At 42.8% G+C, this 13,470-nt stretch overlaps 1 protein-coding gene across 3 annotated transcripts in view; it reads right to left on the bottom strand.

Moving 5' to 3' along the window:
• foxp4 (forkhead box P4) overlaps window positions 1–13,470 on the bottom strand; it is a 105,391-nt gene that overhangs the window by 54,498 nt on the left and 37,423 nt on the right. For all 3 annotated transcript variants that reach the window (XM_008409256.2, XM_008409255.2, XM_008409257.2), the window contains exon 2: window positions 5,683–5,862. In XM_008409256.2, coding sequence (XP_008407478.1) covers window positions 5,683–5,862 — 180 coding nt within the window. The remainder of the gene's footprint in view (window positions 1–5,682; window positions 5,863–13,470) is intronic.

The raw sequence follows: 13,470 nt of genomic DNA on the forward strand, positions 1-13,470 counted from the left end.
AGGCAACCTCAACTGCCCTCCTCTTTCTCAGCACGACCTCCTGTGACCTGTGCACTACGCTGACCCGACACATACAGAGGAAAAGCCGGTCCAGACAGAGAGGAAAGCTTTTAGGAGGTGACAGGACTCAGAAAGGAGGCCCAGCACTGATTTACTGGTCAGAACAAGTGACAGAGGGACAAGCGGGCGGACAGATGCAAAGACCCATTTGACACAGATATTAGTAGAGCTACAAAGTCAGATCATAGGTCCAAACAAAATGGACCCGTTTTATATTTCCATGTATTCCTTTCTAGTCATTTCAGAACCGTAAACAATGTAGCTTAACCATTTCTTTGTGGTTACAGATCTTCATAGAAGCAAACTGTCCTACAATTCCTGAAATTTCACATACAGCTTAAGTCAATAAAGTTTTTTTTTTTATTATTATTATTTAAATCAATTTTAAGTGTATGTTTTACTGTCTGTGTGGCCAATTACGTTCTGAAAATGAGATGTTATTCCCTAAATAAATGAAGGTCATCATACTATTAAGAAAAAAAACATCACCTCTAACACAGATGAGTTAAATGTAAAGCCTTATTTGTTCAAATGAATTCAAACATCTTTCTTTATTATTTTTGATTCCCCTTCCTTCCAAAACACCCCTTCAACCTTCCTGTCCTTTGCCCCCGTGACCTGAAAGTGAACTCTGTGCCAAGCTGGAGGTCAGACGAGATATAACCATTCCAGCCAGTGACCAAAATTCACTTCCCATAATTTACCCGAGTTAAAGAATCACACACACACGCCCCCCAACACGTCCCCACCTCCATCCAGACAGGCACCAATTATTGAGTCTGGCCAATCTAACAGGAAGCCATACGTTATCTGAATCATGCAGCATCCCTCAAAATCTGTTAGCGCACACATGTGCACACACACTTTTACACGCAGCAGTCCAGTCCCACAAATCTGTCCGCAAAGCTCTACAAATGTGCGCACACAGGGAGAGCAGCTATCTTTCATCAGTGTTTGTGTATATCTGAGATCTGTATCGGTTCCTCCTGATCTCCAGTCATCACTGCGGCTCCTTAATTACACCCTTCATTAACCCACATCAGCTCTCTGCATGTGTGTAACAGCCAGCCTGCCTGCATGCGTGCGTGTGTGTTTCTGTACGGAGAAACAAAGGTTCCTGGTATTTGTGTGGACACATGAAAGAAGCAGCAAGGAATGAGAGGAGAAAAAAATGAAAAAAAACTAGAACATGACAAATGGGAGAGGGTATCGAAGCTCCAAACCAATTTCTAAAACTGCCTTTTTCACAACCAATGTTCCTTTTAAGCCCCTGGGGGAAAGGGATACCACTGCTACAGTCTCCCTCTCACTTTCTATTTAGATGGGAAAGGAGAGAAAAAGACTCTTTGGCTGGTTTAGTCCGCCGAAGACTGGCTCTCCCCAGAGAAAATGGGCAACATCACTTGTCTCTTCTCTGATAACCCCCCACCGCCCCTACCCCACACCGCCCGCCCCCCGCACGTTTTTTTTTTTTTCCCCCCACCCCTCAACACCAATGGCCACAATTGAAACTGCTTTATTACAGACAGCCATTAATTGATGGCGAGGGAAAACATGGAGACAGAGGGAAGTGGCAACGTTTAGTCTCCGAAAGGGAGGGCAGGGGGGGCAAATAGGTATGAGAGACTTAAACACACGAGGAGAATTGAAGACACCTGGTTCTCGTCAGAGCACCCTTTGCCCAGCCACACAGACGCACACACACACGCACACACGTTGAGGTCTGTTAGGATTTATCCTGCTTACATTTCTCCTCTGCTATGCATCATTTCACGTCCACACCCGGCACCTCAACAAAGTGCCCTGCGCTCTCTGCTGCTGCTGCACTCTCACTTTTCCACTTCTTCCTCTTCTACTACTACTGCTCCTCTGCTCATTGTCTTCCCAGCCTCCCGCCCACCACCCCCACCCCTTTACGCACACTCCTCGATGATGGGGCAAACCTAGTCATACCCCCCCTCTCTCTTTTTGCTTTCTTCCTTCCCCCTGTCTTCCTCCTTTTCTGCTCAGTTCGTTCTGGGGAGGCAGACAGGCCACATTCCACAGGGAGGCCCAGGCGCCCTTTTCTGACACGTCTCAGCTTTACACCCCTCCCTCATCCCTCTGTTTCTTCTTTCTAGCCCACAAATGCCCCCCGACCCCCATGCTGCCTCTTCACTTGTCCTTTTACCTTCATTTTCTCTGAATGAGGGCTCACGCCCAGTCAGACTGGATGAAAAATCTGTAAGCACGAGTTTGATAACAACTTTCAATTATGATTTAAGTCTAAGACACATTCTGGTCTAAAACCATTCCAGTGTAGCTCTGTATGTGTGGTCGGGGTTGTCATCCTGCTGAAAAGGGATCTTCTACCCCAGTGTCAAGTGTTTAGCAGCTTCAAACAGGATGTCACCATAGCATGATGCTGCCACTTCTTTCTATCTATCTATCTATCTATGCTGGCTGTGATTTCTCTCAGGTTCCCAGGGGGCCTGAGGTAAAGACAGTTTTATGTTCTGACAACACGGCACAGTTCTGTGTGTCGGTGTGCACACACACAAAAAAAAAAAACATGCGTTGGTGCGTCTTTTCCGCTCCAGTGCCCACCAGCATGGTGTTTAAGCACAAACTGTGGTTTTTCCGCACTGCACCTTCTGAGACTGAAATATAAAATATTTTGTCTATACATAAAGCAAAAAGAGGAAGTTCTCCATGTATTTATTGTTCAGTATTTGAAAAAAAATTAGACACAGATTAGAGAGATAATGTTTTGGTTTGTAATCGTTTCATGTTAAACCTCTTTCACGGAAACCGAAACATTTTTTTTTCTTATTTAAATGTCAAACATAAAACGTTTTATTTATTTATTTATTTTTTTTTATTGCAGTCTTCACAATGAAATCACAAGTGGACAAGAACTGAAGCAGCAGGAATCGGTTTTTCATTTCAAAACGCTTGTTTTCGTTACGCGGACCTTAAGCCTCTCGCGTTGATTGATCCCTTTTTGTAAAACATAAAACAGGTTTTATAAAGTCCCGTCATATCATAAATTTGTTCCGTCTTAAAACAGAGACAGATTTTGTCATCTCTTAATACGGTTTCAGTGCTTTAGTGTTTACATTTAAATTGAAAGTTTGACTTATTTGATATTCATCCAAAGAAGAAAATGAAAGATTAATTAAAAAGTCAGCTGGTTGTTCTCCAGAGCAATCCCATCTGTGCTCTTAACTTGCAGGGAGGAAGACAGTTTGACAGGGACACCTGTAATAGCCTTGTAGAAATAAAACAGCACAGACAGGCAATTCCAATGATTATACCATGATCGCAGAAAACCCATCCGACACCAAGAATCACTACGATGTACGTAGATATGAAGAAGCGGTCAGATATGTTGTAAAAGCTCACCACAGGAAACCCTTAAAATGGGCTGGTACAAACAGAAATGAGGATCTATGGCAACCAACTGTGTGTGGATGTAACATTTCGTGAACCGGGTGCTGGAATCTGGAGGAAAGGTTGTGCTTGTCTTTTGTGGTTTACAGAAAATAGAAGGAAAAATAAGTAAAGTTAGAGAGGGGAAGAGAAAAAGATGGAAAGTGAGAGGGAGCGATGTTCGTGGTCGGTAACCCGCTCAAAAGAGGAAATACCAGGTGCACACACACGCACACACACACAGGTGCAAAAACACAGAGGCCGTAGACGAGCATAAAGACCTGCTTTGTATCAACTAAATGTTTGGTGTTAATCTGTGTGTATTTGTGCATATGTGTGTGTGTTCTGGAGCTTGCTGAGAAAGCAGGATGAGGATTCAGTCACGGGGAGAAAGAGGAGGGAGGAGAGGGACGAGAGTGAAGGGCTTCAAGTGTTCTTCACTCACCTAAGGCTCCACCATAATAATTAGAGGGAGTAATTTTAGCTTGGAGGAAACCATATTTCTTTTTTCTCTTCTCTGAGTTTTCTTAACCGAAGACAAGGCAGGCGGGTTTTAACGAGCCCAGAACTCACACTGACTCTTTGTAGCGAGCAGATACTAAAGTCTAACAAAATATCCGAATAAACCATCACTTTATGCGGTACTAGAACTTGTTGTGTGCATGCCAATGTTGTTTTTGATCAAGAAACGTTGGAAACGTTAAAGTTGAGTTCCAAAAGACGACTTTATATGTGGCTCTTGTTGCTTTGTGTGCTAAACAGTTTTGTGTGTGTGTGTGTGTGGGGGGGGGGGTGTGTGTGTGTGGGTGTGTGTGTGTGTGTGTGTGTGTGTGTGTGTGTGTGTGTGTGTGTGTGTGTGTGCGTGTGTGTGTGTGTGTGTGGGATGTGCACATATGATTTGTGTAATGGCCCAGATCCTTCAGGAAAGCAAGTCAGCAGACAGTTATTTGTATTTTAATGAAAGAATCGGAAACATGGGGAAAAAAAAAAAGAATGCAAAGTTTGATTCAAGATATTCTGGGAAACGTTTTGACACAATGCGAGTCTGAGTCGGCACATAAATGTTTGTGCAAGCCAGAGTCGGTCTGACATGCAGGAGAAAAACAGCATTAATTTCTGATGCTTCTAGCTGACGTGTTAAACACAAACAAACACCACTTCATGAATCAGTGGAGGGGGGGGAACAAAAAACAGACAGAGCTGACTCCCACAACTTGTGACCCACAAGTTTACACTGTTTGAGCATCAAAGTGTCTTTGGAGTGTTTGGGTCAGGCAGAGATGTTAAGCTGGCTCTTTTCACATTTTGAGACGTTTCCTTCCGTTTCCATGAAATAATATATCAACGGGAATCTTGTGTGCGTGCATTTTTATGGTGGACAGAGTCCCAGTGGAATTAGTCGGCACATTGCGAGTGGGAGATTATTAAAGCACTGATGAGCAAAGTTATGGAAGCTGTTCGCTATTTGCACAGGAAAGACTGACAGTGACAAGAGGCTGGAAATCTAAACGTGTGCAGTAGGATGTACCTACAGTGCTGACGGAAAATGCCCAATTCCCATAACGTCATCTGAGTTGTCCATGATACATTAACGTGTGTGCCAAGTACAGGATGGGTGAAGTAATCTGTAAATATAGAAATGAGCTGGTTCCAGATTCCTACAAACAGCCATACGTCAAGAGCAGAGCAGCAAAACTGGATTTTTATTTGATTTTTTTCTTCTTTGCAAAAAGCCGTTAAAAGCTAAATTTAACCGGTGATTATTCTGGATTTTTGCTGTAGCCTTTGTATAAAAATAAAAATACAAAAACATATCTCAGATGTTGTATTATTTCACTCACGGTGGAAGCAAATACCGTTTTACTGTTTCAAGTAAAAGCACTTAGATAATATGAGCATTTTTGTTGTTGTTGTCGTTTTAAATTCTTGTGTAATTGTTGTATGCCAGGACACCATGAAAAAGTACGGTACTTTACTCAAGGTTATTACAACAGTAGACAAACGTGCCCAGGCCTGTTGTGTACAAATTGGTCTGTACAATTTGCTGTGCATAAACATGTTGCACAAGTTACTGCTGTAAAGAAAAAAAGAAAAAAAAAAGTCTTCCTCTGTATGCATCTCATATGAACTGAAGCACACACAGGGGCCAACAAGCACACACACACACACACACACACACACACACACACACACACACACACACACACATACCTGTTGCTGCTGCAGGTGCAGTAAGTCGACCGGACTGATCTCCCCATTGGTGTCTCCATTGGACCCACCCTCTCTGCCTCCCCCTCCGTCAGATTGGCTGCTTAGGCTGCTGACTCCATTTTGGTTGGACGGTGTTGTTCGAATGGTCTCAGAGGCTGATTCCACCATCATCACTGGCACCTGTGTGGAAAGACGTGAAAGGAGGAAGATCAGACACGAGTGATCACAGCAGACTAAGTAAAATACTTGCCTGACTAAAAACAAGCATAACAGGAAGATTGACAGATATACAGCATGGGATTGTGTGTGTTTATCTAATATTTATAAAAAAAAGACCTTTGGGGATTAACTTTTCACACACAATACAAAAAAAAACCTTTGGCAGAAACTTTTTTTTTTTTGGTACTTGTGTGAATGTGGGTTCTGACACTCAAGGATTAGGATCAGATGAGCAGCAAAATCTAAACTGACAAGGCTCTTAATACTCCACTATACAGTTAAATAACACACACATTTCTCCAATAATCAGATATGGCATGTGTGCGCCGTGTGCAAGCCGGGATCAGGTTGGTCTTTGAGACAGATCTGTTTGATGCACCTTCAGAGGGGCCTCCCTAATTAGACCGTGTTCCCTGCACAAAAACCTGACAAAACGAGCCGTTCCTGGATGTGTTGTTGTTTTTTTTTGAGAAACAACGCCTCGCAAACACACAGGAGCATTTGCCATCGTTAGGAGCCAAAGCGTGGGAGAGCGGAGACGTACGCACACAGAGCGCACACACGCACACTCACAGCAAAACAAAACAAACCTTCACACAAGAACGCAGGGGCTCTGAGCTCCTAATGACGGCCTCTGTCTCGTCTTTCTGCCTCATCCAGTTTTGGAAATTAGCGCACACAAGTGCACACTTTTAAAGGGGGAAAGTTCGGCTGCTTTTATTCCAGCTACCTGGAGTGGGTACACAAAACGCCATCGAGGCATTCTACCCGCCTCCTGTGTTGCGACTGTGTGTGATTTTTCTGAGGCGTACAAGCCATGCCTTCTGGGGAAACAATAAAAGCCATTTCATGAGAGGATCTAACTTTTCTTTTCCTCTGAGGCAGGAGCAGGTGAACTTGTGTGTGTATGTGTGTGTGTGCATATATATAAATATATATATATATTTTTTTTTTCTGAGACTGACAGCGGGTACGGGTGTGAGAGATTGCTGGTGGCTTTGTTAATGGAATGCTGCCAGATGCTTGCAGACGGACAGGGACCTGAGCATATTACTGAGTGTGGGATACAAGCATGTGCAGGCAGATGGGCTGGTGGGTGTGCTTGTTAAACGGGCCGCTCTTTCAAAGCACAGAAACACATTTTTCATGCTGAGGTGGCGTCCTGCTAGGTCGATAGCTGTATTATTTTCCTAAACTTTTCACATTACCTGATGATCTGTTCTGCTGACTGTTGTCATGAGGAGGTTTCACAACAATTTGCAACACGTTTTATTTGAAAGTACTAGTGAAGGCAATGATTTGAAATTTTAACAACGCATCTCTGACAAAACAAATGTTGCTTTGTGTTTTTTTTTTTTATTGAACAAGTCTTGCCCGGATGAAAGTTAAATCTCAACTTCTCTAAAACAGAGTTGTTGCTAATCAAAAATATTTTCTAATACTAGATACTAAACTTTTAAGCTTTGTATCGATTGGTTGAATATAATGATGTGGTCAACAGTCTATATCTATAAGTTTAATCTATTCCACATGTTATTTAGTTTGACTTTCTAAACTAAATCTTAAGACACTGCACTTGATGATTCGAGATCCACAGTAAGGAGGCTAATCCCCACCTTTGGGAACTACTGATTTAAGCCAAACAAAAATAAAGAACATCCAACAGACGAAAGCTAAAAGGAAGCTGTTTAAAATATTTAAACAAAGTCAGAAAGGAAGTTTGGATGACCTCCAAGTTTTTGGCAATGAGAAAGTTTCTTAAATCTAATGTATTACGCTGCCAGTGAATTTTGCTCAGCTGAACCAAAACCTAACAGTTTCCAGTAGTTCAAACCTTCAATCAGTAAAGGCAGCACCACCTGACAAATGACTAATCAAGTGGTGAAGCATTTGCAATGAATGTCTCTAATTCTTAATGATTAAACATGATGGTCTTTAGCTGTTTGCTATTATTAACTGTCAGTGCTAATAAGGAAACGTCCCTTGGCTGCGTCATTCACGGCAACCCAGCGTATTTGTGCCAGAACCAGAGATGGTGTTCTTGAATCACTGCCTCCACAACGTCCTTAAACATCAGCTTGACGATGTGCACCGTCACATGGATGCCGCGAAGCCAGCTAACCTTTACACTTTTGTGTGACTGTCTCGGTTGGCGGAGTAGCTACATCCTTACTTCAGCCACCTCAGTCCTTTCAGAAAATCCACAGAGATGGCAAAAAAAAAATGTGGCTGGGTTCTGACTTCAAAGCCTCTTTCGCAACATGGTTTTGTAGTAAACACACAACTACGAACTTCCTCAACCACCATGACTTGGTTCACTTGAAATCGCACAATGTAATCACAGGCAAAGTGAGCATGTAGATCATTTGGCTGAGATTGTGGAATCAAATTGGCATCGGCTTACAAATTGTGGCCTCCACCTGCAAAGGATTTTCCCCAAGGCTCAGTGCTGTTTTTACACTCTTCACTGTTCAAATGCAACGCCTTAAATCCAAGCAAAGTTGTTAAGCACTATCCTTGGCACGTTATCGTCTTGATCAAATTCTGCTGATCAAAGCGCTTGAACACTGGAAGATAATACGCTGCATCTGTTTAGTCTCAACCAGCACACTAAAAAGCAGCTGTTGCTGTCTTTCCCGTCTAAAATGTCACACTTGTTTAGCAATCTCATATTAAACCTCCTTGTTCACAGTGATAACAGGTTTAGTACTCCCTCCGGACATGTATCGGGGGGGCGGGGGGTAATATTGGTGGTGGGGCAATTTCAACCCTCCATTCCAGGTCCCTTCAGTTGATCCAGAGGTGTGATAAATATGTGTAGATCACAAAACAATAAAACTAATTTCTGAAAGAGGCCGAAGTGTGTTGCGGAAAATGCTGTTGTATTCCCGGTATCGATACTTCTGAGAATCCAGGACTGAGAAGTGAAGTGTTATTGCGACATTTAAGGTTAGTCACTTAATGTTGGACCTCACTCCTCTTGCTACTCGCCTCCATTCCATCCACTTCCTCTTCCCTCCAGACCTCTCATGGGTCAAATTACTCCCCGAGGCAATATTATGAAACGAGGCATAGTGCTGAGTGATCAGCACATCTTGCCGCACAGTCCACTGACTTTGCACTGCAGTAGAAACTCCTCACATCATCGCACATTTCACCGAGCATGAATCACCAGCCTGCTATCTAGCCTCCGCTAAACCGAGCCGTCCTGTAATGTACTGTACACCCATCTGCTTCTTACTCTTCGTCATTGACCTTATTAGCGGCGAAGACGAGGCAGATAAAGAGACGAAGCTCACAGGTGGACAAGGACCTAATGGGAAAGCGGGGTATGTGCACGGCTCACGCCCTGCTTTCGCACCCAGTCACTGTGGGGCTACGCTCGTCTAAAGGGTGTGTACTTTGTCATATCCTGTAATGGGTGTATATAAGCTGGTGTAATGGAGGTCGGGAAAAAGGCAGGGGCATAAATCTACCCTGAAGTCTTTGATTAGGGTTATGATACACACATACACACACACAGAGACAGCTTTAAGTGTTTCTGGCAGTGAAGAGGAGCTACCCGTGCAGAGGCCTGCCTCAACCCGCCGTCACTCTTTCTGCATGTCTTTTTCTCGCACTTTCAATCTCCCCACATGCTAAAACCCCTCTCTCTCTCTCTCTCCCTCTCTCTCTTTTGAGCTGAACCCCTGACCTGAGAGTGTGTGTGGAGAGACATTCCCACTACCCCGAGGGGACTGAGCGAGGGAGGGGCACAGATCAGAGAGATAAAGAATGTTTGGAGGAGAGGGAAATAAAAGGCCTTTTTTGCCTTTTAATTGGGATAGCGAAGACAAGAAGCGAAATGGGACTCAACATGTTTCTGATGACTCTGGCATATGCATGCTTGTGTGTGTGTGCATGTGTGTGTGTTTGTCCAGGAGGGCTGACATCTACCTTTGTACTGTAATGGATTAGCTCACAGCAAGCACAGAGTGCATGTGTTTATATGTGCATCTGTCGTGATTGATGAGCGGGAGAGGAATTAGGATGAGTCCTGTTAAGACACGCTGCTTGTTCAGAAGTTCCCGAAAATTTTAGCACTATTAATAATCAGAACTCATCGCTCCGGCTTCTTCCCACTGCTGCTCGCCCTGGGTGTTTAGAGTTCAAACAAGCCGAGCCAAATGCCTAGTGAGCCAGCTCACCGCTGCAGACTCTCTGGCTTTGTCCGAGGGATTGGCCCTGTCAGATTCCTCTTGGTCACCGCTTGTCAGCCATGGAAAGCCAGACCAGATTTACTTTTTTGGGTGCGCAAGATGGGGGAGGGAGCGAGTTGTATACAGCTTGTATTTATGTGTGCATCTGTGTTTACAGCAGCTTAGCAAGATAATAAGTCTTTATCATGTTATGCCTCATGTGGGAATATTTGCAGCAGTCCCAGAACGCCTGTTCTGTTTCCTCCGCCTTGCATCAGCTCACAGGAACGCTGCTTATTAGGCAAAGAACTGAGAGAATAAGACTGGGAGGGAGGGCACGCATAGGAGGGGAAGAGGGTGGAAGGGTACCGGAAAAAAAAATGTCTGTGCCAGTATCTACACTCTATCATCCATTGACTTTAATCTGACTATTGAATTATCTTTCCTGCACTCTGTTTGCTGACTTTCTCCCCTCTGGTTACGGTAGCTGGTTCAACCCTGGAAAACATTAAAGTCTTCAAACCTAAAATAGAATCCACATAGGTTATTCCTATCATCCTTGATAGTTCAATCAATATTTGTGAACAAGAGAGAAAGACTCTCCTGGAGACGGCATATCAGAGAGCTGGGAGCCAAACCTGTTTTGTAATCAGGCAGCAGAATCCTGAGGAGCCTCTGTTGACTTGTGAATTTATAAAGTATTTGGTTTACTCTTCGAGTGACGGAAGTTTTCTCCAGCTTTAGGGACCCCAGAATAATGTGTTGCCGTCCTTCATCCCTTTGCTGCACAGTATCAGAAAACTGTCTGTAAGCAGAATCCTGTACTTAGACATATTTGGCAATATTCTGTGGTCCAGAACAACCCAAACAGCCATGGTGTGTCCACACATAGCACTCTTGTTAATATAAGGCCATTTTAAAACTGCTGCTACAAAGGTACACGATCCTCATCATTTGACTGCCGTTTCAACCCAACCAGGTATATCATAACCAGGTATAGTCAGACTATAGGGTTTTCATATTTTGTCCCATCTGAAAATGTATTTGAAAGATGCTAATAAAGGTAGCAGTCTTTTGTTCTGCAACAAATAAATTATACAGATCACTTTATTATGACTGCAATCAGCGCTGCCGCTCCCCCAAATCCTGCTGTAAACTGCTGGGGAAAACTAGGGTTGTACACTTTTCTTGTGCTTACAAGACAGACTAGATTTGGCAATATCCTCCAGTTGTGAAAACATGGACGGTGGGTGTGGAAACAAACTAAAGGAGCACAACTGATCACTCTTTGTATAGAGAGGCTGCTTTCAAACTGCATTTAGTGAGCTGAAACTTGAATGCCTGTTACGCAGTGAACTGCCGGTCGATTACCTGAAAAGTTAACACTGCTATTTATCTATCCAGATAATATCAGATTGTTGTATTTGTGTTATTGTACAGCAGTTGTTGTTGTTGTTTTTTCAGTTTTAAATTCAAACAATTATATAACATTAAAGATTTTATCTTAAAATGCTTTTTGTTAATGTGATATAGTGCAACTTGTTTGTTTAAGTCCAAATTACAAGAAATTAACCCAAAGCTACATGTGAATTTACAAAAGATTTTATTAACCCTAACTTGATGGGGATTTATTTCATTATAAATAGCATTCACAATTAAAATACATCCCTATAGTATGTATCTCTGAGTCTAGAAAAACTCCCTACTTAGTATCAGACAGGCAGCATTAGGATTTGCAAAAAGTGTCAAAGTATTAGGGGCTCCGCTTTTTATTTATGCTTTTGACAGGAACATGAGCTTTGACATGAAGACGAATTGTAATTTAGCAAACACAAGTTACACACCCATATTCTCACACTGCAGCTCTACAAATCTGGCAAAGATCCCCATGCTACCTAAACCATGACGTGGGCCCTGAGGGTGTATGATTAAACCCCAAACCCAGGATAAAACCCCAGCGACCAGATCTGGGCTCTTATGTCGCCATCAATCTTGTTTTACGTTAACATATAAGACAAACAAGAAAAACAGAGGAAAAATAGAAATGTCTTGAACAGTGACTTGCATTGTGGCATTGAAAACAATAAATAAGTTAGTTATTCACATATCCATGCTAGCTAACCACTTGAACTAGGGGATTCCTATGCCTAAAAAGACAAGTTGAAAGGATTTACTTAAAACATACAACCACATAGTTTTCCCAATATTTTTCAATTAACAGCTATACACATTCAGTGCAATAACCAACATATACTGCTTAATCTGTTTTGTCTGGGGGATGCTAAAAAGGTGTGGTATTTTTGAGCTTCAACACAATGATTAATAGAAGGATGGCAAAAACATTTAATCAAAAACGATACACCAAAATATGACAGACAAGTTGGCAGCAGAAAACCAGACCAGACAAGTCAGGTAAACTTTCACACAGAGCTAAAGTCAGCTGCTAACATCACTCCCTCAGGCCTTTTTGGCTTCAAGCCATCGCTAGCATGTTGGCTAACAGCATCTAGCTAATGCTAAGTGTCTACGGCTGCCCTGGCCCGACTCCAGCGCTAACAGGTGAACTCCCTTATTCTAGACAGATAGTTAGCTGAGAGCCCGTATCTACAACAGACTGCCTGGAAGGTTATAAAGAGCGTTGACAACCTACAAGGAGAATATAGTGGCAATAGCCTCCGGGTACGACCTCGAGTGTGCTGTGCAGCTGCCTATAAAAGTTTTCTGTTGGTGAGTGGAGAGAAAAAAGGGGTTGATTGTGATGATCTCTTTTAATCACAAAGGTTTGTTTGTTTGTTTTATTATTTTTCTATGACTGCCTGCCACATGACAATTTGACTTAACTGGAAAAATGAGTTTTAACACAGAAATGTTATTGTGACTACAGAGTCAGGATGAGGACAGCCTACACCACTCAGTGACACCCTCAACAAGGACAGTAAAGAAATAAACTGCTTATCTGCTAAAGAAACTGGCTGTTCAGAGAATCCCATTTCCACTAATGTTAATGAGACGTTGAGTGGAAGGATAAACTGTCTCAGAAAAAAGATGGAAAAAGATAGAAAAACAACATAGTAAAAGGCTGCAGACTTGAAGCGATTGTGAAGCAAAGCCCATTCAAGTTCTTAGGTTGTGACGTTTCCACTGTCAGTGATGATTTGAAGAGTCGTGTCACCTGATGGTGTTGGTCCACTGTGTTAAATCAAGTCCCAGTTTAATCATTTGTGCTGGATTGCCCAGTGAACATCTGTTATCAAAAGCACAAAGGATCTATGGAGTGCTTGCATGAGGAAGATGAGAGTCACCTAAATCAACAATGCAGAAAGTTGCTATTAAAGCAGCCTGGGCTTCCTTAATGCCTTAGCAGGGCCACAGGTTCATTTCCTCCTATAAT

The sequence above is a fragment of the Poecilia reticulata genome, linkage group LG5 (genome assembly GCF_000633615.1).
Source record: "Poecilia reticulata strain Guanapo linkage group LG5, Guppy_female_1.0+MT, whole genome shotgun sequence".
NCBI lineage: Eukaryota > Metazoa > Chordata > Actinopteri > Cyprinodontiformes > Poeciliidae > Poecilia > Poecilia reticulata.